Here is a 23,826-nt window from a genome sequence, read left to right on the forward strand (position 1 = left end):
GCCGCCCGCTGGGTTTGGAAAAGCCGGGACGCGAGCGCTGCCCACTGAAGGGCTGCATCGCTCCGGCCTCTGCTCTGCGCCCGCGGCAAGGGGCAGCCCCAAAGCGGTGCCCGCCAGCGTGGCCGTGGAGACCTCCCTAAAATGTCCCGAGCAACTTCCAGGAGCCCTGTCCGTGCCCCCGCGGGATCGCTCCGGCGTGACCGACCCTCTCGGCAGAGCAGCGCCGGTGCCGCCCTCTCCCGTCCCCCCGGCTCTGCTGGGCCCAGCGAGAAGGGGCTGCTGCACGGGTACGAGCTCCGGTTTTTGAGGGCCAGGGCGGCTTTTTGTTGCTTGAGACCTGGTTTTTAATGACACCTCTCTGTTGGGTGCTTCGTTGGCCCTGGTGTCCCCTGCCAGGATGCTCCTCTTCCACCTCCTTTGCAGAGAGCAATTTGGGACGTTTCTCCCTGTTATCTCAGCCTGGTCGCTGCAGCCGGTGAGGTGAGAAATGGCCCACGGACTTGGCCCCGGCTGCTGGCATGGAGCGGCCTTGCGGTCTTGGAGAAGATGTTCCTGCTGCCGGGCCAGGCGCCTGCCGCCGGCGCGGGTCTCCCCCCGGCCGGCCCCTGCACGCCGCGGCTGTGGCCGAGGGATCCGCTCTTCTTTGCGAGGACAGTAACCTCTGCGCGAGGCACGCGTGCAGGTGATGCCCGTGCGTCGCTCCGTGTCGACCCTCTCCCGTCCGCCGCCGTTGGCGCGAATCCTGCAGGGCGACGCTCCTCGTGGCAGCCCCCCGCCGCTTTGCACCGCGCTCCCTTCCGCGAAGCCCCCGTTCACCCCCGTAGCCGGCTCTGTGCTGCAAAGGCACCTGGTGCCCAGCTCACCTGGCTGAAACTTTCGGTGCAGAATTGACCTGTGCACAAAATATTCACCGATATTCACGTTGACTGGCGCGCTGCTCTTCCAGAACGGTAAGATTCCCCAGGGCTCTCTGGATGTGAATTATTTAAGCCTCGCTGTGGTCCGTGGAGTATAGGAAGGCGTTCGCCTGCAACTGCCTTAACAATGCGAAGCAGGGCTGGAAGAAGGGAAGGGAAGAAAAGGGGAGGCTCCGGCTAAGATCGTTCATGCTCTGTCTCACGCGCACACCCGCCCTGCCATCCTTCCAGCTCTGCTTGTTTGCCTGCCACAACAGGCGGAGGGAAACGCTGTAGCCGCTCCAGACATGGCTTGATCATAATCAGAAATCAACAGCAGGCAGGACCTGTTGTGTCTCTGAGACAATGCTCAGGGTTTGCGAGTGCCGTGCATGCCGATGAGGCTGAAAGCCTTGCGCCGGTGCAGAGCGGCAGCCAGAGCCAGCCTCCGAGCGCGCCCTGGGAGAAGGGAGGAGAGGCTGGGGGAAGGCAGCGTGCTGTGGCACGCTTGCAAAGGGCTGTTTCGCAGACCTCAAGAGCATTGCCGGCTACACACACACACACACACATACACACACACATACACACACATACACACACACACACACACGCGCGCGCACGCGCTTGCTCACACACGCGCACACACAGCCTCTTGGTGCAGCTCCTTGCTGCTCTTTGATTTGCAAGGAAGGAAATAAGACCTCTCGGAGCTGCAGAAGCAGCAGCTGCTGGCAAGATGTGCTGACAAAACTGAGCAGCGAGAGCTCTCCAATCTGCTTGGCTGCGGGGCTGGACCTCCTCCTGGAAGAGGAGCGGCGGTGGCAGCGAGCGGGAGGATGAGCAGCCCCTCCATCCCTGGGAAGATGGAGGCGAAACCTTTGTTCAACGTGCAGAAGGCTCTGGTGCAGCCCGTGCAGATGTGCATGCTGGATATCCCCCTGAGCGTCCAGGATGACGATGTAAGTGGAAGGCGAGCGAGCTGCCCGCTGCTTTTCGGGATGGGGGACGGGGTGGGTGTGCGAAGGGCAGAGAGGCGCCGTGACCCCACCCCAGCGCCGTCCTCGGGGTGGTGAAGTTCTGGCAAAGTTGAAGGTGCCATGAGCCGGCGCCGCCTCCAGATGTGACGGTTTCCTCTCCGAAGCGGTGCATTTTGTGGCAGACTGCGTCTTGCACTTGCAAAATCCAGAGCAGCAGAATGAAAGGAGGAGTTTGGGAGGGAGGGGAAGCGTTCCTAAGCGCTACAGGGCTGGCGGTGTCGCTCAGTGCAAGAGGCAGTGTTTGCTGCATGCGTGCATCGTGTCTCTGCCGTCCTGGGGTGGCTGGGGGGTGCGAAAGGTCCAGAGCAGGTTCAGCTGCAAGGCTGAACTCCGCTCCCGTGCCCTCCTTGACCGCTGTCTTGCCAGCCCTTGCTGTTTCGCCTGGGCTCGGACCCTGCTCTCGGTCGCTCTGCTGCAAGCCCTGCTGCTGTGTTGCAGCTGCAGCAACGTAGGATTTGGTCCATGAAGCAAAAATTCTCGTTGGAGGCAGCACTGGGGCAGCGATTTGGAAACGTGCTTGGATCAGAGATGCCCCAGTGGAGGTTCCTGCTGTCACCTTAACTCTGCCCCTCGCAGAAATACACCACAAATCTGACTGTGGAAGAAGGGGGCCGTGTGATAAAGCTGTTGAACAGCCTGAAATAGGGGCAGCGCTTTCCAGAGGTTTGTGGGTGGTAGCCGGGCTGAACGATGAGCGTCCCCGCTGTGCGAGGAGTTTGGACGTGATCCAGATTCTGTTGCAATTTAAGGCAAAACTTCCTTTGATTTCAGAACAGGGAAAGCTCATGTGTGTTCAGTGTTTGTATGGTCGCTGCAGGGGCCTTAAATCTAAATTTTCTTGATGACGAGCAATTAATATATCACACTTAATGTTACCTTCTCTTATACGTTATCTATGCGTTTAAAGAGCTGAAATGACAAAACAGAAATGAGCTCGCTTCCCTCGGAGGGAGGATTTCGCGCAGGATGGTGCATCGGATCCCGGCGGGACGGCGAGCCCGAGCCCGGCTCAGCAGCCCGGCGAGCGTCTCCGCAGGGAACGGCGACTTGCTGGGAGCCTGCCGGGGCTGGGAAGGAGCCTGCGACGTGCGTGTTCGGGGGGAGGCTGCAATAGGGGACGAGGCAGGTGAATAGCGGATGGAGGAAGGGGTGTTACAGCTGTAGGAGGCCACTTCAGTTCTGCACACGGGGCTCGGAGGCTCTTCCCTTCCTCCCAGGCGGCGTTGCCAGATTAGCCCCCAAAGCCAATTATCCTTTCCCTTTCCTTGGCCTGTTCGTTTGGGACGTTGCCTCCCTAGGAGAGCTGGGAGCTTGGCCGTTCCTGAGGACCTGTCCCGAGCAGGCTGGCTCCTTTGCTCTCCCTAACCTCGATTTAAGGAGGAGGTTTCTCAAGGCTCGTACCGCGCGGTGCCCGTTCCTCGGCAGCGAAAGCTGGCGCTGGATTTCCCTGCGGCTCCTGGCGCGGCACCCGGGGAACCTCGGGCTGTGCCTGCCGCGGGAAGAGGCTGCCGCCTGCGCGGGGGCAGAGCTGGACGCGGTGCTCGCCCGGGCTGGGCGCGGGAGGCCGTGCTTGGGGACGACCTCCGCTCGCTGACCTCGCTGCCGGTTTTGTTGCAGAGAGGAAAATTAATTTTAGGGGGTTGTGCGCTGTACTATAGGTTGGTTTGTGTGGGTTTTTTGTTTTGTTTTGTTTTGTTTTTTGTTTTCCTAACCCCTCGGGCGCTGCTGGGTCCCAGCCGGCTGCAGGCGCTGCGAGGCTTCGCTTAGCGATCGGATGCGTTGGGGCGTCCCGTCCCGTCGGCAGGATCTCCCCGGCCCAGCCCTTGCGTCGCTACTAGGGCATCCGTTCCTTCGAACAGGACGGAAAGGGTTAGCATTTCCCTACGGAAACTTGAACTACCCTGAGGTTGCACTGGCAGCGCAGGCTTCCTTCCGGCATCCCCCTTTCCACCCAAGCCGAGGCCGGCTGAGCATCAGCCGGCGGCGCCGCGCCGATCGGCGGCAGGCTGGAGCCCGCCGTGCCCCGGGGCCGCCTGCTCGGCAGGGCCGGGAAGCGCTCGCTCCCTCCCTCCGTCTCCCCCGGAAAGGGGGGGAGCGGGCGCCGCTCGCGCGCCCCCGCGGCGCTGCCGCCTCCTCCGGCTGGCAGAACGGGCGCCGCGGGGGAAACTCCAGCGGGGAAGTCCAGAGCGGCGCGTCTCTCTCCGCGGAGCAATGGGGAAACTCCGCTTTCAGCGCTGCCGGATTTCTCTCCCGGCCGGGGAGAGCTTGTCCCGTCCTACCTGCGCCCGCTCGGGCACCTTCTGCTCTCCCGGCCATCGCTTTTGCCAAGGCGTGACCTCGGTCCGGGTGGAAGGAAGCGTGTTGGCGTTTCCCCCACCCCGTAATCGAGGAGGGTCAGGCTCATGAGTTGCCTTTTTCCGGAGAGGTGGCACGAGCAGGTTGGCAGGAGCGCAGGGACCCTCTTAACGCACAGGGACTTGTGGGTGCTGGCGCCCGGAGGAAGCTCTAGCGCAGGCTGAGGGTCTCCGTTTCCCCAGCCCAGGAATTGCTTCAAACGGGGAAAGAGCTAATAAAGCTAAGAGCATCGCAAGCGAGACGCGGCTCTGCGGGAGGCAGGGACAAAACCAGATCACCTTTAGGGAAAGGGAGCCCGTGGTTTCCCGGCGCGGAGGGCGCGTGCCCGGGCTGAGTCACCCCCCCGGCCGCGAGTCCTCCTGCTCTTTCCCGAGAAACTCGGGGCGAGCCGGCGCGTCTGCGGCTCGGCGAGGGCTCGGTAACCCGGCTCGGTCCTTCCCTGCCCTTCGCAAACCGAGATCGTGCCGTCGGCGCGCTGCCTGCTTTCCTGGACGCCCCGCGGCCCCTGCGCCAAGCCTTCCCTCCCTGCCTCCGCTCCCTGGGCGCTGTCGCCGGCGAGGAGCAGCGCGCGGCGTGCCGCGGCGTGCCCGTGTGCCGCGTTACGCGCCGGAGCCGGCCGCCTCTCCAGAGCGGCCAGAAACGTTCCTGCAATCCCGACCCTGTTTGCTTTCGTGGGTGAGAAGTCGGACAAGTATTTTCCATCGCCCTGGGGAGTCCTGCCGTAGTAACAGCGATGAGCCAGGCGCCACCGGGCCTTTACCCGGGCTCGGCTCCTGGCTGCGCCCCGTGGAGGGCAAGGCGGTGGGCTTGCGCCGTGTTTGAAAGGCATGGTGCGGACGTAACGGCAGCTGCGCTCTGTCGCAGGATCCCGTCCATCAGTCTCCATCGCCCGTTGGGTCATAGCTGTGGGAAGGGCTTGCTTCGAAAACGGGCCTTCCTCATGCCCCAACTCCAGCCCCAACTGGCCTCTTTTCGGGGGGGGGGGGGGTTCCCGGGGACTCTGGGCTCGCAGGGAGAGCCGGGAAGGCAGATGAAGGAAGGATCGGGGCGCTCCGCTGGGACGCGGGATCCAGGCTCGCCCCCTTCCCCGGGAGAAGGGACATGGGTTGCCCTGTCTGACTCCTGGTTTTCGTGAACGTTTGCAAACAGCTTCATCCTGAGGTGGAGTGGGACCCCTTTCGGGAGCGTTTTACAACCAGACGGTAACCCGTCACAGGCGACGATGGAAAGACTTTGCTGCAGTATCCGAGTTCATGGGGCAGTTGGCTGGGATGGGCGCTCGGGCCGCCCCACGTGGTGGCAAGCGTTGGTCTCGTTTCTGCCTTCCCCGCTAGCTTTCGTTGGTGCTGTCAGTTCCTCCCTTTCGTAATTCAGCCAAAGCAATTGCAAAATTTCCCAGAGTGCCTCTCTTGTTATTAAGGATAGGGATTTCCAAAGCTTTGCTAATAAAAGAGCAACAGTTTCTATATCTGGGAAATGGGGAAATCAATGAATGGACTGTTGCAAGTGATATAACGGCTGTTTGTGGCATCTCGGGCAGTTCTCTAATATGATGGAGCTTTATGGCGTACTGTTTTATCAGCTTAATTGGCAATATCCGCTCTTGGGGAGCCGGAGCCGCAGGGCTGGGTGGGACGGTGCAGTGCATCTCGCTGTGCCGGGGCACTTCTGCCCTGCACGGGTCTGGCGCAACCCTGACGCATCCCTCCTGCCCAGCAGGACAGTCCGGGGCTGCTGTGTGTCACCGGTGTCCCCGACTGATGCCACGTGGCCGGCCCAGCCCTGTATCACAGAGCAAGGTGCCATGAAACGCTCCTGTTTCCCACGCCTGGGAAACGGCAATTGAGAGGGTGGTGTGGCATTGCCTTTAGTCCCACCTAGCACAGCGGTGTCCGAGTGTGACCGTTCATGCAGCTCTGGAGAAGAGCGAGAAGAAAACGGAAATTATCCGGTGGGGGCAAAGGAGGCAGAGCGTTAACCGAGCCCCGGCTTAGGCACTTGCTGTCTTTTGGAGACTGTCCAGGCACTCTCTCCTTCCTTGGTTTCTCTTCCTCTGTGACGTCCCGATGCATGCGGTAGGTTTCACTTCAAAGTGGTTAGCAAATATTTTCCACTCCAGTGGGCTAATTGGTTAAATTACATTTCACATGCTAATTTATTCTTCTAATATTATTTTTTTTCCCCAGCATACTAGAATATCAGAGAAGATAAAAGCTAAGTTTGACCTTAGCGCCAGGCTCGGAGGAGCTGGAGATGAGAACAAGCGATGAGTTCCCAGGTTTACTGTGGCGTGGGGTTGTTCCCTGCCGTATTCAGGATCCTCCTTCAGTTGAGCTTTAAGTGTTTTAGCTGACTGTGACCCAGCCACCTTGAGTTTAACATTGTCCTCTGGTGCAGAGAAGAAAAACTTTCAGATCAGCGGTAAAGAGCTACTAATTTCCAGCTACTATCTGTAGCGCTGTTTCACCTCGGAGTGATGTGCACATGTCAGCTAATTAATCCTGGCAGGTCTAGGTGGCAATGCTGTTATTTCCCATGCATCAGGGGGTGAAGAAACCTGCTGGAGCCCACTTAGTCAGCGGGCCGCGGAGCCAGCCGCCGAGCTCAGCCCGCTGGCACGCGTCCCCTGCGGCGCAGCGCGGCCCGGGGGCAGGAATTCGATCCGGTCCTCGGTGAGCGCGGCCCTCGCTGGGGATGGCAACCATCCTATTTATAGCCATGCAATGCAGCGGGAGGTTTGGGGCACTTGCCCTGGGCCTGGGGGGCCCCGTGCCCGGCACGGGAGGTTGCAGCGCCCTCCTGAGCGCTTGCGTGGCAGGGGCTGGTGGAGTTTGCAGCTGGGAAGTGACCTTTCGAAGCAGGGTGGGAACGAGCCTCCCTGGTCAAGCATGAAATTGTGCATCCAAAACGCTCTCCCTCTCCTGCTTAACGCGCTCGGCTCCGTCCTGGAGCGCGGATGCAGCAGACACGTTCGGGCTGGAGACGAGCAAGCCAGGCCGTGAGCGGGTGGGTTTTGCCGCGTGAGCGCCTCGCTTTCCCAGGCTGTCGGTGAAAACCTGCCGGTGGTTCAGCCCTGGAAAGGGTGCAGGGTCTCGAGCTCTCGCCCCGCTCGTGCTGCCCCGCAGCCTCCGTTCGCGCGGCTTCGCCCGCCTGCCTGCGCGCGGCGGCGGCGGAAATGTTTTGCCAAGGGGCCGTGCAGGGCAGGGGAGTCGGTGCTTGCGCCTGTCATCGGTTAAACCCGTGCGCCGAGCGTTCGGGTGAACCGATAGCTGCAAACAGCCCCATAATGAATCAAAGACTCTGTCGTGTTTATATCAAAGGCTGTTTCTTTTCCACTGCCTGTGCATGGTAGATGTTATCGAGAGGGAGGAGCTGAAAACCAGAGCTGGGACTGTTTCCTGGCCACGATTACAGTCAAAAACAACAAATCCCTCTATCCTTACCCTTGGCCAAATTCTTTCCCTCCTCCTTGGGTGAATCATCGCTCAGTGTCTTCAGAGAAAGCTAGAAACTGTGGAAAAAGTCACCCAGATTGGATTCTTTTCTCGTCACCAGGGATATAAATCCAAGAGTGGTGTAAAGGCTTGGGATTCCCTGGACGTGGACCAGCAAGGCTGCGGGCAGACCCGAGCCCGTCGGCGCCCTGTTTGCGTGTACGCGGGCAATTTCGGGCCGGTCCGTGGCTCCTGCTTCGGTGCTGCGGGGTGCCCCCGCCAGTGCCGGTGCCCCCGTGCAGGATGCGTTTCATTAACCTCGGGGAATGGCTCAGGAGAAACCCTGCTGGGAGCGGAGAGGTGGCGTGGATTTTGTCTTAAAATCAAGTGTTTACCCTGGGTTAAAGTGATGGGGAAAAGGGTTATGATGGCAGATAGCTGCCACGTTTGGTTTGCGGGTGCTAAAGCGCCTGGAGGCTTCACCTCCGTGTCCGCGCACGCTGCTGCCCGGCCCTTCCCGGCGTCGGCGGTGCCGGGGTCTCCGTGCCCGCCGGCTCGGGAATCGACTGAGCGACTCTCGCCGCTGCTGGAAAGGAGCGATCGGTGCAATTAAAGCCAGGCTAATTTTCCATGTATTGCAAATGGGGAAGGAGCTGACATTTCCGGTAATTGTTCAATCGATTTGCTTTTGATGTATTTTTACAAATGGCCTGGTTGTAGCCAGCCTTGTTAGCACTAGCTGCAGAGCAGAAATTGCAAGGAAAATTGCAAAAAATACCATGTGCCAGTCCTCTACCAGTGTAAATCAAGGCAAAGCCATTGACTTTGGTGGCATTGCCCCCTAACTCTAGCTCCTTAGCTAGAGTGACATGACTTTATGGTCAAGGTTACATCCTAAAGCTTTCCTCTGTCACTTTACTTTTCCTCCTTCCCATCGTCTAGCACGTGCTTCTCCGTGTCTGAAATCCGAGGGTAACGCAGGAGCCTGCTTCCCTTGCAGCTTTTGCTCTGCAGGACACGTGTCTCGCCCAGGAGCTGCCTCCCGCACTTCCCTTTCTCGAGCACAACGGTATCTCCTCCCCGCTCTCTGCCTCCTCCCGTCTCTCCCTCTGCTCTCATTTTTCATTCTTCTGGCGTTACCACGAGTCCATCCAACCTGGCGAGGCGTTTCACGCTGCTCTGGGTACGGAGGAGGAGGAGGAGGACACGTAATGGGGTCCCAGCGGGCCCCGTGCTGCCAGGGAGTAATTGGCTCCCTTTCTGCGTGCCGGGGCCGGGCAACGCGATTACGGCAGCCCGGCTGTGGGGCGCTGGAAGCGGAGCAGCTGCCTCCGAACGGTTACATTCAATAAGGGCCTGTCAATACCGTTTCCCGTCATCTGTCACTTTGCATCAGGGCTCCGAGCGGGGCCCATAGAAAGCAGCTGTCGCGCGGGCTGCCAGCGTTGCGCGAACGCCCGGCTGCCCTCAAATACGGCAAGTCCAGGCAGGCGGCAATGTCCGCGCGGGACGGGGGCGCGCGTTGCAAGAGCACGCGGGGGTCCCCTCGGCGCGGCTGCCTGGTCTTCCCCGCGCCGAGCCGGGAGCCGCGGCGGGGGCCGCCCGCATCTGCTGCCTTGTCCATCTTGCGGCTTACCACGTTGCATCCTGCAGCTGAGCTGGCCCGGGGACGAGGTTGCCCTCCGTACGGCCCCTTGGTGAGGAAGATGCCAGCACCAAGCACGGGGGGAGATGGAAAAGGCTGCACGCTGCTCTTAGCCTGCTCTTAGCGCCTCTCCTAAGTCGACGTGCTGCCTTGCTGGGGTCCTCTAGCTCTCGCTGTGCATTAGTGTCCCCCATCTAAAGCTGAGTTTGGGCACGCAGGCCTTAAGTAACACTAAGAAACTATCCTGCCAGGAGCTCTGTCCTGCAACAGCTTGATTCAGCCTCTGAGCTGTTTTGATGCAAATAACCTCTCTGATTTCGGCGTGAGGTGGTAAAACGCTACGGCCCGAGCAGCAGAGAACGGCAGAATCCAGCTCACTCTTGCTGTCTGTCTAACTTTACCTGGGAGTGTTTGTAATTGCACGTGTTCAGTATTAACGTTGCTGAAAGAAATCCATCTCGGCCCTCAGGAGATGTTTCTTCAGACCCCTCTATCCAGTGTAGGAACAGTTAGGGCTCTCGTCATATGACGATGCTGTAATGTAAGGGACAGGCGGTCTGATGGTTTGAGTTGGCTAGAACTTGTGATATTTGATATTTTTAACTCCCAGCTCCTGGAGTCATGTGTGTGGAGTCATGCAAACTGTCTGGAGAGAGGAGCGCTTTCTTTGCACAGCAGCCCGTGGTGGTATTGTGGTCCACGGCTGAGGCTTTCAGGTGTTACCTCAATGCAAACGATGGTCGTTAGCGGCACTTCCGAAGCCGATACTCCTCTGTGACTCTATGGTAAGAAATTTCCTCTATCTTAAAATGAAATCTTGATATTATGAACCCCAAAGGCTTATTTGTTGATTTTCTTGAGTCATCTGACTTGCAGACTCTTGCTGGGTCTCCTGGGTCGCTGCGCCACTCCTTGCTTCTCTCCCAGCCCTTTGGTTCGCGCTGGGGATGCAGCAGCGCTCTTCAGCTGGGCACCTTTGCGTCTTCAGTGCTCTTTTTGGCAGTCTGGGAACGGGGAATCCCCGATCCTGTTTTGTTGACGGTTACCATCTGCCCAAAGCACTCTGCAGTTTGGGGCTAGATGCTGCTGGCTTTTGATGACAGCTGGCAGGATGAGGCCCTTGACCGGGAGCTGTTTGAGGTGAGCAGTGCGAGGGTCTCGGCAGCAGCTGGCTGCGATCTTAGCAAGAGGGAAACAAATGCCGAGCGACGTCCCTTGTAACGCTGGCAGACTCAGCGCTTCCACTTCCCGTCGGGGAAATTCGGTGCAAGTGGGAAGCTGCAGACAGTTGAAGCAGGAGGGGAAACGGGGCCGGGAGCCGCATCCCTGCGCCCGAGTGAGCAGGGCAGCTGGGAGGTGCGTGCGCGGGCTCGGGGCGCACCGGCTCGCGGCGAGGGCAGGCGAGACGGAGCTGGCCGTCACCGCGACGCGAGGTCCCGAAGGTGTCTCGGGGCTGCCGAGCCGGCAGCACCGCCGTTCCCGCGCCGCGGTGGCGGGCCCCGGTCCCGAAGGCAGTGGGTCGCTTCGGCAGCCCCGCGAGCCTGCTGCGGCCAGGAAACGGGGACTAATCCCTTCCAGTCCCGCTGCGCGTCGAGCAGGGAGGAATCAAAAGCAGCTGGAAATCCAGGCTTTCCCCGCGCGTTGGGCGGAGGGGTGGCTGAAACGCAGCGCCGGAGCATCCCAGCTGGCAGAGGGGGAGGCAGGCATGCGGGGCGCAGCTCCACCTCTTCCCCCCTGCTCCCCGGGGCAGGGGGTCTGCGCCTGCCCCTCCAGCCCCTCCTTAACTTATCTTGGGCTCCTTTTAGGAAATGCAACAAACCTGAATTTCCAGGGTGCCCTGTTGGCCTGCGGGCACCGAGCGAATCCCGCTGAGCCCGGCTCAGTGAGCGGCTTTCACTCACCTCCTCGCTCCTGACCCTCCTGCTGATGCTCCGGGCATGGTTTCTAGCTTTTCCCTGCAATTACAGGAGGGATAAGAAATTCTTAAAATCCGCTTTCCTCCTGAAATGAGGCTAATGCAGTCACGGTGTCTGCCTGTCTGTGTCCTCTCTGCCCAAATAACTTCTGAACCTGCTGGCCTGCTTCACCCAAATTTGGCAGAGGTCTCGCAGATAAAATTAAGTCAGTGCAAATATGATGCAACTAGATGGTTGAGCAGAAGGGAAAAAAAAAAATCTTGTAAAGGCCCCAAAACATCTGTAGCATGAGTTCATGTATTATTAGACACCAGAAAATCCACGTGGGAGATGCTTCTTACAAACGCTCTAACCACAAAAACATTTTCGTTCTCAGTTCGTACATTTTTAGGCACCAAAGACCGCCTCAAGACACAAAGCCATCGGAAACAAGACATGAGTAGTTTCAGTGCTCACAGGGTGACCTTTTTTATTGTAATGAAAACTGAAATTCTTCGGCACTCAACATGATCCCTGGAGCCAAGAATTTAAGGAAAAACAGCATAAATCATGAAACTCGAGGTAAAAATCGGGAGGGTCAGCGGCGCTGTGGCTGAACGCGGCGACGCGGTGTGACTCAGCGGCGCTCGGCGGGGGTTGCTGAGGTTTGTGCCACTGTAGCTGAGAGATAAATCTGGCCCTCGGCCACCAGAGTACAGTATTGTTTGGAGGAACGCTGCTCCTCCACGCCAAAAAAACAGCACAAAAAGAGGTTTGCTGGCCATTGGGAGATGCTCTGAAATAACTTCCCTTTCTAAAACAATGCCGAGCGGAAACCTTTTAAAGTGGTCATTACCAAGGGGGAAATAATTTTTTTAAACATCCTTTGTCTGAGTGGCTAACAATACCTGGGAATATTAAAAGACTTTTACAATTCTTAATTGACTTTTCATCCACGTTACTGTTTGTTTCAGCTGTATAACGCTCAGCTTAGGGTCTGGATGCTGCAACTTTCCCTTTCCAGCTCCTGCCAGGCTCCTTTCCTGACTTTCCCGCAGTAGACATCAGTAGTAAGCATGTGCTCAGGCTACTAAAGTGGAATATTTTTACGTCTGCTCATTGTGTCCCAGCCCAGACAGAGGTGAGTTTGGGCCCAAATGACTTGGCTGGGGCCACACCGCGAAGTCAGTGTCAGGGAAACCTGGAAGCGCTGGTCCTGGTCCGTCTCCCGGCTGCCACGAGGCTCCCATCTCTTGACGTGCCCGTGCTGGAGCTCCTCTCCTCCCGCCGGCGCTGGAGCCCTCGCTCTGGGCCCGCTGTCTCCTCTCCCAGCTGCTCGCTTTAAATCACGTCAACTTCTCCGTCCGCCGGAGCCTGCCACCAAGGTTTCACTCCTCACTTCAAATCAAGTCAGCTTTTCGGTGGCTTTCAGCCTGCCTTTGCTGCCGTGCCCACGTTGTGATGTGTGCTTGCCCTGACGCCTGTCCAGCTGAAGTAGGTATAGGACCATTGTTGGGACATCCTTTTCCGTGTCCCCTGTTCAAGGGCATTGTTCCTGTTGAACTGGGTTTCTTATTTTAAGTAACCTCTATTATTTACTCGTGGTATTGCTGTTATGCTTGCTGTGCACCATACTGTTGCTTCACTGTTGCCAGAATCTGGTATTTAAATCTATTCCATCTTATTTTGGCACTGAACTAACTCTCTATTAAACCTAGCCTTCGTGTAAATCTATTTTATCCTGCTATCCAGCAGTACGTGGCTTTTCAGATGAACGTGCCATTGCAGCTTAGCATCTTGCAGCCCCTGTGGGTTGCACACTTAAACTGGGCTTTGGCTGTGGTTTAGTCTTGTGCAACGTATCAATCCCGCTGTCCGCTTCACCCGGCTTGCGCTGCGGCAGGGCTTTCCTCCCGCGCTTGCCAGCCGCCCCGTGGTCCCGTTCCCGCCTCCACGTGCGGTTCAGAGGCGTCAATCCGGCGGCAGGAAAACGCACGGTGCTGATGGGGCTCAGGGAGTTGTGTCGGAGCGTGCGGCGACGGCCTTTCCGCCGTTCGCGGTAGTCACTCGGGTGCGAAGCTGCGTGGCCGTCCCCGGGCGGGGGGGCAGAGCAGGGGGAGCTGCAGCCCGAGCGCTGGGCAGGTAACTGGTGGCGCCCGACGCGCTGGCGGGAACCGCTGGGAGCCTGAGGGGTTACCGGGGCCGGGTGCAGGATCGAACCGTCCTCCGCCTTGGGGCATATCCCGCCTTCGTCAGCGGGGCTAGGGGACGCGTCAGGGCAGGAGGTGGCGGCGAGGAGAGGCGCCCTGCTCGGCGGTGTTTCTTCGTTCTCCCGTGGGATTTTTCTGTTGATGGCTAGCCAGAGCCTCTTGTTTTGGAGATTCTCCTTTTACGCAATTCAGCTAAATGCGTCGTTTTGGCTGGTTGCTGTTGCTGGAAAAACGTACTCCGTGCCCTTGAATGTATTTCTGAAAGGTGAGCAGAGCCAGAGCCTTGCTCTGGCTTTTTTCTTTCTGTCCAGCCTCGCCGCGGGCAGTGGTTGCTCTCGTCTGGGTGCTTTGATCTGGGGTGGACGGGCTGGAGGGCGCCTGGTGCGGGACGGGACCTCTCGGGCCTACGCGGAGCAGCCTGCAGCCCCGACGGCGGGCGACGCTGCTCAGCGCTTCGTAGGCGCTCGCCGGCCGGGCGCTGCTGTGCAGGTTTTGCTTATGTAAGAGAGCAGCGCTCTGCCCTCAGCTGTTGCTCCTGGCCGAGCCCCAGCAGGGCGACAGGAAGGCGCAGCAGGGAGAAACAGCCACGCGCGCAGAAAAGCCAGCGCGCGCCTCGCTCTGAAGGCTGAAGAGAGGGGAGCAAGTTAAGCCCGGGAAATTCCTTTATGGGTCGAGTCGCTTCTGGGGAGCGACGCAGCTCGAAGGCAGATCAGCTCCGTTTCGCGCGTGTCCGTAGCCTCCGGCCGCTGACGAGGGGCGGAGGGGCTCGGGCCGCCGCGGGAAGGCGGCTGCAGCCCCTGGGGCTGCGTCGTGCCCTGCGAGGGGCTGCGGTGCTCCGCTGCCGCCCTCCGGAGCCGGCAGAGCACCAGCGTTCAGCAGAGCTGCCTTCCTGATATACACCGAGCAAACGCCGAAACCTCGCTGGGTCGACTTATCGTCACGATAGATGAGAAGAGCAGTTTTGATTTCAGAAAGAAGTTTACTGTGTCTTTAGGGGCTGCACCCGTTTCCTTCTTTCCTTGCCCATTTTGGTGGCTTCATAACCTTTCTCGTCTTTTTTTACCAGCAGTTTTTCTTTTCCCGGTTATTATGCAAAGACCTTTACGCACAAGAATGGAAACGAAGCGCAGTAACTCTCTGAGCACCTGGGCGAACTAAACTGGCCACGGGCGGATTGCTAAGCAACGGAGAAAAGTGTTTTTCCTGTTTTTTTTCTTTTGGTTACGGTACCACCTTAGGTGGTACTTGCTAAAAGAGCTGACTGAAACAGTCTGGCAGAAAGGTGATGGTGAGATAAAAGTGGCCTTTAAAGACCACCGGCTCAAGAAGTCAGAGCAGCCTTTACCAGAGGAGGTCGGCCGGGGCTGCGGCGCGCCGGCCTTCGGCAGCCCTGCTGCCCGCTGGACTCTGGGGCTCGGCTGAAACCGCAGTCCTGCAGCACGTGCAAAAGGAGAACGTCGGGGTCTGGGGCGCGCAGGGCCCGCCGGGAGGCGGGAGAAGCTGAAACTGGGACTCCCCTTCGCTATGGGGATGAGGCACAGTAAAACTGGCTGGGTCTTCGGCCGCCCTCTGGAAGCAGCGAGCCGGGGGCGAACGGTCTCGCTCTGCCGTGTCCCCCCGAGGTCTCTTGGCACTTTTTACCTCTGGCTTTCCGGACGTGTTTCAATGTTAGCTGCGTTTTGCCTCTTGGTTTTCGCAGTGATTTCTGTTCGCTCAGAGCAATCTGCTCTTTGCTGTGCTGCTGTTTGCTGCGAAGGAGGCAACGCGCCTTTCCCCAGAAACGCCCGCAGAAAGTACACTGTGGTCAGCTGTTTCCTGAAAGCTGGCTTGAGTTTTGTTTTTTTCCCCGGGTTGGCCTTGCTCTGCTGTGTTTTTAGAGGTCAGCAAGTTTGGCAGACAAAGGTTTGCGTTGTTGCTTGCCGCTCGAATGGAGGATGCTCAAATACCCTGGCAGAGCGGGTGGCAGAAGCACCGGAGCAGAGTGGAAAGGTTCTTGTGAGCGGCGTAGCCTTCGAGGCTCGTGGCGTAACGGCATCGCCGCGGCCGAGCCTCGGGAGCCCGCCGTCTCGGCGGGAGCTGCTGTAGCCCAGCTGTGCGCGGGGGCTACAGGAAATGAAACGCAGAGTAGCCGCGTAGTGGGGTTGAGATCCTACTTGCCCGGGGATTTGCTTCGTTAGGCGCTGGCAGTAATTAGGGGCTCGCCCGCCTGCGCCAGGAGGTTGGCGTGCCTCGGAGAGGCCGGAGCACAGCGGCGTTCCCGAATTAACGCAGCGCTTAATCCGGAGCTGCCGGCGGGGGGCTGCGCGGAGGAGAGCGGTGTTGCAGCTGGGGAGCGGGTGCGCCTCGGCGGAAAGGGCACCAAGTGCGAGAGGGTCTGAGCCAGGCTGACCGTCAGCACAAAGAGTTCATAGTGCTCCCCGCGGCCGGACAAACGGCCCTGAGAAACACCCAAAACCTGGAGGCAGAGCTGGACGATGCGACTGCCCTGGATCTGCAAAACCAGGCTAAGAGTTTCCGCAAATCCAGCTTGCGGTAAGCCACAGCGAGTGGCCTCTGGCTGGCCCCTAAAATCTTGTTAAACGGTGACACTGATTGTGCTCTCAGGTGAGGATCGGGTCTGCGAGAGACTCTCAGGGCTGGCACTGATTGCTGGTCCCCAAATTTTGGCAGCAACTGCTCTCATCTAATGTCTATATACAGATTGTGCTAACCAGAGCAGGGACATCGCTTTCCCTTTGTAGACGAGCTCCGAGTTTTTTCCCTGGTCCTGAAATAGAAGAGGTAGTGCTGGTTGCTGAGCCTGGGCCTTGGAAAGACAGGGGCAGAGGAAATGGAAGTCCTTCACATCAAAGGCTGAACATCCAAAAAAGTTTCGATTTAGGACTCAATGCAAGCAGCAATGAGCAGCCTGGCCAGCAGTCAGTAGTTCTTTTCGCTCAGTAGCGCTTCTCCTCCAAAGAGCCTTACAAACAGCAGCGAAAAGGGCTTCCTCGGCCCCCTGCAATGCAAAGAAGCATCATCACCTCCACCTTAAAACGAGCGGCCTGACACCGAGCGCTGCGGTGATTTCCTCAGCCTGCCTCGTGCCTTGGTGCCAGAGCTGGAGCAGAGGCCCGATAAGGTTGTGACTCCTGCTTAAAACACACCAGTTTCCATTGGAGACCAGTGATTCAGGTCCCGCTTTGCTTGTCAACCCCGGGAGCTGGTAGTACTGGAGCAAGGCTCGGCCACGGGAGCAGGGGCGTCTCTTGCCTCCTGCCTATAGGGCTGATTTCAGGCCTCCTCAATCCTCTGCTCTGGCGTCTCTCCTGCTCTTGGTTCACTTAAGACTCAAAACAGGGGTTTTATGACGTGGTGCCGGTGCGTGACCTCAAGGCAGTCGCAGGAAAACTCGTGGTATTTGTACGGCGCCGTGGGCCCATGCCGCCGGAGGTAGCAATCTCTGGGAAAACGTTTCTGAGCCGTTCTTGGCTGGGGTGGGCAGCCTCGCTCACGAAGCCGATGTCCCCGTGGAAAACAAAGCATGAGCATGAGCAATGGGAAGTGGGTCACCGCAAGGTTTGTCCTATAGGAAACACACTGGAAAGCCCTTCTCAGAAGTAGAGCGCTGAGATGAACGCAAAGGAGGACAGTCGCTGCGAGGCCGGGAGAGCATCCCTGATGGGAGGCCGTTCAAAGGCTGCGTGCATGAGACTCTTCGTGCCAGGGAGATGACGGGGGACTGCGCCAAAGACCTGCTAGCACAGAAGTTACGGCCTGAACGCCTTGGTGCTGGTCCAAAAGGACTGAGCTAAATCAGGGAACTGGTTCAGAGTTTGCAAAAGCCGCTCTTTGTTGGCCCTTCTGCCTTATTTACCAGGCGGCCAAGCCTGTGGCCAGGAGCCTACGGCAGAGGTGTGCGGATCTGTGATTTCGAGGTGCTCTTGGTGTTGGCTGTGTGGGTTTGTGTTTATTCAGCCCAGCGCTGATTGCAAAGTGATGGAAAGAAACAATGTAAGGGATTTCCCGCAGCACTCAGTTCCTGCGCTGGGCTTTATTTCTGCGCCCGGTAAAGTCAATGGGACGTTTGCAGCTGACGTCAATGCAAAATGCTCAGTGTGTTGTGAAAAGTTTCTTCTGAGTTGCCAAGTCAAAAATGATACTTTATTTTAATAAGTCCTACAGTCGTTAATGGTTTTCATAAAGCTCCTGCTCCTGGAGTCGTGTGCATATAAAGTAATTGCATTTTTCAGATATTTTCTAGACCTTTCTCGTTGTAGAGGAAAACGTGATCTGAGCGTTCCCTTTCAGCCCTAGGCTTTGAGGTAAATAAGCCCTCAAGAGTTATTTGTTTTGAATCTCATGATTTTCAAGAGGCCCATGATTGTTGAGTGTTTGGGGTTAGCTACGCTGAGCAAACATCCTGAACGTGGGCTCCTGACCCCGCTTTGAGTGTTTTGCTTTTCGGACCCAGAAGGTTCCCAGGAGAGGAGAAAGGAAACTGGCTGGCTATTTTTAAACCCTTGCAGTTGGCTTCCTGCTTTATATTATTTATTATCCATTATCAGAAGTGTTTCTGCCCTGAAACAGTCTTTAGTGGTCAACCAAGGGACCAGTGAAAATTACCCATCAAATAGAGCTGCCTCTTTCAGGAGAGAGGTCAAACAAAACTAGAGGGGTTTTTTAGGGTTTTGCCAACTGAAAGCAATTAGTGCTTTTCTATATTATGCGGGCTGTGGTCGTGCCAAGCAATTCCAGTTGTGGGCCATAATTTCATTGCCCGGGGTGCTAAACACAGACGAAAAGCAGCCCCTGTCCCAAAGACCTCGCAGTCCGGAGAGGCAATGCCGATTTCCTCTAGAAATCAGGCGGCGGCTCTGATTTCTGCATTACTGGATTACATGAGGCACGCGGCCGGACTCGTTTTAAAGCGCGTCTTGCACTATTACGTGGTTTCCACAGAAGGAGTAAATGAGCCTAAGGGCGCCTCGGTGCGGAGTGTCGTCATCTCCGTCCGGCAGCTGTCAGCGCGGCAGGCTCGAGCGCTTTGAGCAGCGCTGCGTGGTGAGCTGGGGCCAGCATCACCTCCAAGAGATTATCCCTTGGGATGTTCTGGAGGGAATATCCCTGGTCCCCACGGGAGCTGCCTGGGGCAGCGCAAGGCCCTGGGTGCAGGCTGGGTCGGTGGAAGTCCCCGTGTCCCTTTGCTGCCCAGACAAGTGGGGACAACAGCCCACAATGTCCTCGTTCATCCTCCTGGCCTGGTAGATGGTCAAGTTTAGACTGTTGCATTCGTCACGGCTTTGTTAATCCTTTCCTGCCCGGGCGGGAGCTGCAGGCGCCGTGCCCTGCCGGAGCTGGACGGGCGTAGCAGCCCGGCGCCGCGCTCTCGTAGCGAGCAGAGCTGCGGGGCTGGAGGGCCCCGGCAGCGTGCTGTTATTTCAGCTGGGGGGAGAGCTGCGGCGTAAAAGCCTGGTTTCTGGTGGTGTCGGCAGCGACTGCCTGGCCCCTGTGCGACGGTTTGTCGGGGCGTGCGAGGAGGGAGGGAAGGCGAAAAGCTGGGGAGGGCGAGAGCGTGCTGCGCTCGGCCTGGAGGAGCGATGAACGACCACCAGTTTTGCCTGTTTCTCTTTGCCTCAAAGTTACGCTACGTGGTTTCGGCATCTGCTTGGAGGCTCAGAGCCTCTTTAAATTAGGATCCGCCACCCCGCTGTCGCCCTGGCCGCGTCTCTTCTCCGGCGTGCCCGCTGCGCCGTTCGCAGGTGCTCCGAGACCTCGCCTCCCCGCTGCTGCGGCCCGTCGGGGAAGGGGTCAGAGCCTGCTGCCGGCGCTGGCGCTGCCTCAGCCCGGCGCGTCCCCTCCTCTCCGCCCCGGGGGCCGCAGCTGTGGCCGGCCGGGGGCTGTGCGGGGCCGTGAACCCGCCCGGCACCGCTGGGGGCTCAGCTCGGGTGACTCGGTGGAAGCTGTCTGTCCAGCCTTGCACATGTGCTGTTAATATTCATACACTTGCATTTAATACTTTTTTTTTTTTTGGGGGGGGGGGGGGAGCCTCGGTGAGCGGCCGGGCGAGGCGCTGTGCAAGTCCCAAGCTCGCGTAGAGCTCGTCTTCCAGGAGCGTTTGGCAGCTCGTGCTGTCGCCGGGGCAGCTGCCCTCGGTGCGGCCGCGGGGGGGCCCCCGACGGCAGCGCCGCGGCCGAGGGGGCCGGGCCGGGCGGGGGCGGGGGCGGAGGGCGGCGATCCGCTGCCGGGTTTTGCAGCCCTCGGCGGCTCCGTGGCGGCCCCGCGGGGACATCAGGGCTGCTGGGCGGCGGCGGGGATGCGGCGGCGCTGCCCATGGTGAGCCGCCGCCGGGCCGCGCCGCACCATGCCGCGGCGCCCGCCCCCGAGAAGATGTTCGAGGGCTGCCGGCGGGCGCGGAGCCTCTGGGGCGGCGTGAGGCTGGAGGTGGCCGGCGAGCGCAGCCCCGTGGTGCTGCACAGCTTCACGCAGCTGGACCCCGACCTGCCCCCGCTGGAGGTGAGCGCGATGGGGGCTCACTGCTGCGATGAGTTCGGGGAGGGGGGGGGCTCAGCCCGCTGGAGGGTGGGTGCCCGGAGCGGCCGCCGGCACGCGTCCCCGTCTAGTTTGGGGGCTCTGCCTCGCTGGCAGCTTGGCCAAAACCAGCCCGGAGTTAGGGAAGGGGGTGGCTGTGGTAGCCTGGTACACGTGTTGTTGTTTTGTTTTATTTGCTGAATAAATACGTGCCCCTGCTGGGTCTTTTTGCTGCGTGTGGCTGTGCCATTAACTGGCAGGCAGGCTGCCGAACTGGGCGCTCTCCCTGGAGATGAACAGGGGGAGAGGGGCAGGTTGCTAAAATCAAGGTCTTTTATTTTAATATTTTATTTTATTTTTTAATTAAAGCTTAAGCTTTTAATATTTTTATGGCTTGCTGCTCGAGGTGGGAGTCAGCTCAGATCCCGGTTGCTTGTAAAGGCAAAAGGCTTGTCCAAAGAAGCCACATAATCGTCCTCTAGGAAGGTTGTGGGCACCAGTAGGACTCTGCTGGAGGATGCAAAATGTCTGTGCTCCTCTGGATTCGACCCTGGGTGGGTCAGTGCCGGACTGGCCTCTTGGGGGTCTCAAACAGAGCAGTTGGTTGTTGGCAATTACGAGCGGAGAAGGGGACACGGGCACCAGAATACTCTGAGTCAGAGCTGTGGGTTTTTTTCCTAGCAATAGATGATCATCCTCGGCCTGCCAAGAATGTCATCAATTCTGAGCAAACAGCACGTTAGGAGACGCTCAGCTGGAGGAAGGTTTTGGCATTCGGAGGTGGTGCCTTTCAGGGCAACACTGGAGCCCTGCGAGCTTCGCTGCACAGCCGGGCAGCGTCGCAGGGGTTAACAGCAGCACGGGGCAGCGAGCCTGGTTTTGTTGGGATTTAGAGCCAGCTGCAGATGTGCTTCTCCACTCTGGATACTTCTTGCTGGAGGGAGGGGGGGGAGTCACCACTAAAACCTTTTGAGTTACTGCACAGATATCCGGGGAGGGAAGCCAGCATTTACATGGGTGATGGCTCTTTCTCCTGGTGCTAAATGATCTACCCTGTTACCTATGGTGGAAAGTCTTGGTCAGCCATGGACAGGAAGGAATTATCTCAGGCTGCGGCAGTACCGGTTCACCTCTGGCTCTGCTGGCTGGTGGTGGCAGGGGCTCATCAGCTCTGCAGAGAGTTCATGAAAGCGCCATCCAGCTTATTTTTCCCCCCTCGTCTCCCCCTGCTTCTCTCTCCTGGGGGTGGGTGTACTGACATTGTTTGGAGTACATCATCTGGTTCTTGTTATGTCTGGCAGGAAGTCCAGCCTCTCCATCCCTCAGCGCTCCGGGAGGCTGCCTGGGCCGCGCTTTTGGCAAGGAGAGCAGGAGAAATGGGGAGGAGAGAGGAAAAGAGGGGGTGATTCAGCTTGCTGCACTCCTCGACCCAGGGAAAAGGGCTGCTGAGCATGCACAAGCCTCTTTGCACCCTGGTCGGAGGAGGCCCTTGAGTTCAGGAGTGGGTTTGGCTGCATCTCGGGAGGTGGGGGGCTGCAAAGGCAAAGTTACAGGCCTCCAGACCAGGGAGAAAGCGGCTTTGCATTCCCCCCAGTTGGCACCAAGCAAGCCCCTGCTTGTCTGAGGACCTGGTGGAGCACGGGGTCTGCCCTGCAGACCTCCTCTGCAGTCCTCCTTGCCCAGATTTCTTCTCTGTGCTGTAGCACCCTGCCTTCCTTTGGTTGCGCGTAGAAGCGTGTTGCTTAATGGTCAGAGCACAGCCCAGGCATCAGATTGCCTGTATTCTCCTCCCTACGCGGAATATCTCTACGTCTGCAGACAGGTTACTCCTTTCTCTGCCATCTGTTCACAAAAGGCACCTCCCAAAGGGGACTGTGGTGACCGACTCACTACCGAACAGCGCTGAGATGCTCCAAAAGCCGCTGACCTCTGGCATGCTCCCATATGAGGACCTCCACGTTGCTCATTAGGCCATGCCGGCGTTCGTTTTGCTCGCTGTCATTACAAAGCGCAACTGGGGAAAGGCCCACTGAAAGGAAAAAATAAGAGGGACCGTGTTGTTGTGACACCTTCCCTGGCACCAGCCTCACGTGGTTGTAATCCCGGGGTAAAGTTACTCTGCAAGATTTACCCTGGGAGAAGAAGGCTGATTATTTGAATAAGAAAACCCCCACAGCCTGTCAGTGTTTTCCTAACCTCCGCTCACAGCCTTGCTCTAAGCACCCCGGAGCGCTAACTCCAGACCTGAGGTGAGAGCCTGGGGGCTGCCGCCTCCTGCCAACGCAGCACAAGGCTGCGGCTGCCTCGTCCTTGCTAGGATTTGGTCGCTAGTGTGTTCACCAACATCTGTTTCCAAAGGGAGGACTGGGCTAAAGGCGGTTGTGCCTCCTGGCTTGAGCTTGTCCTTTGGGACAGAGCTGTTTTTGGTGGACCTGTGCCAACTTATGTGGTTGACAGCCTGGTCCCACAGGGATCGGAGGATCCCTGGAAAGCTGCCCATCGGGTTATGGGGAATACGTAACTCGTTGTCCTCGTCTCCTCAGCTGAACGCCTGCTGGTGTCTGTAGCGCAACCATTGCTATATCCCACAGCAACGTTTCTGATGCCATCTCCAAGGCGTCGGCTCGAGGTGTCTGTTCTAGCTCTCTTACAGCCGCCTGTCGCTAAGCGTTCTTGCACCAAAAGCCCTTTGTAATCGCACGATGATTTTAACTGTGATGAATAGACTGTTTAAACTAAAACGATTGTCTCAAGTGATCGACTGAGCTGCTTTGCAAATCTTTTGCTGTGACCTTTCTGGTTCAAATCCAACTCAAACCAGTGGCAAGTGTCAATTGTTCCCGTCTAGTGCCACACGCAAAATGAATTTGGTGGGCCTCCTTCTAGTCCTTGTTGGACAAGCATCTGTAAACACAACTGCAGATGACACAGGCTGAAACCGTGATGAGACTGGCATTGCTGATCCTCCAGACAAGTGGTCAGGGTTGACGCATATTGAAAAAGTCTATATTGTTGCTATTCTGGCTGGATTTGTTTTCTGAACAATTAAGAGGCTTTCAGTTGCTAAACACATCCTTGAAAGCTTGACTTACTCAGCCCAGATGCTTTGGAGGTCAGTGCCTATTCTTTATAGCTGGGAACGAGGCGGAAGGAGGGACACAGATATCTCTTAAAAGCCATTTTCTTCCAGCTTCCCATGGTGCGCTGGGAGGAAGATCCTTTTCTCTCAGCATGCTCTCCTCTGCGAGGCACAACGTGATACGCCCCTTGCAATTCGCAAGATGAACATCATCTGTTGGTATTTCTGGGGTGGGGATCTACCTTCTGGCACCCTTCCAGGAGGTTTGGAGCCTGGCCGGGACGCTGTGAGCAGGCTGAGATGCTGATTGTTGGTGGCTGCTACAGAACGGGAATAACAGGGGTGGGAGGGATGTTTTATTATTATTTGATATCATTCGAGAGAAGCTGGAGAGAGGTTTCTAAATGTGTTTGTGTTAGGATCGTGTTACTCGGGGATTGCTGTGCTGTGTTTCCATAGGGGTGGGAAACCTTCCGGTACTGGGATCTCGCAGAGGTTTTAGAGGATTTAGTACCAGATTGGCAGCCCTGGAAAGTGAAATCTTCTGTTTATCCACAGGCAGAGGAACAGCCCCACCCAGGCCACCCACACGCTTGAGCTTCTCTCCCTGGGGACTGCCTGCGATGGGAGAGAAGGGAGGTCCTCTGGTGGCGCACAGGGTGCTCAGGGCTCCCCAGTTCAGGCATTTATTCTTCAGCCGCCTGAGCGAGACTACTGGCCGGGGGGCAACTAAGGGCAACGTCGGGGTTGCCCCTCTCCTGGGAG

At 57.9% G+C, this 23,826-nt stretch overlaps 1 protein-coding gene across 12 annotated transcripts in view; it reads left to right on the forward strand.

The window, feature by feature from the left end:
* Positions 1 to 23,826, forward strand: part of RALGDS (ral guanine nucleotide dissociation stimulator) — a 58,942-nt gene that overhangs the window by 11,367 nt on the left and 23,749 nt on the right. For 2 of the 12 annotated variants that reach the window (XM_068915141.1, XM_068915144.1), the window contains exon 1: positions 1,527 to 1,855. The exons of 3 other annotated variants lie outside the window; for them this stretch is intronic. In XM_068915141.1, coding sequence (XP_068771242.1) covers positions 1,733 to 1,855 — 123 coding nt within the window. In that variant the 5' untranslated portion in view covers positions 1,527 to 1,732. Of the gene's footprint in view, positions 1 to 1,311; positions 1,856 to 10,015; positions 10,153 to 11,706; positions 11,845 to 19,676; positions 19,968 to 23,826 lie in introns of those variants that run through there. 7 more of the 12 variants (XM_068915139.1, XM_068915142.1, XM_068915150.1 and 4 more) reach the window with 6 other exon arrangements.

The sequence above is a fragment of the Struthio camelus genome, chromosome 20 (genome assembly GCF_040807025.1).
Source record: "Struthio camelus isolate bStrCam1 chromosome 20, bStrCam1.hap1, whole genome shotgun sequence".
NCBI classification, from domain to species: Eukaryota; Metazoa; Chordata; class Aves; order Struthioniformes; family Struthionidae; genus Struthio; species Struthio camelus.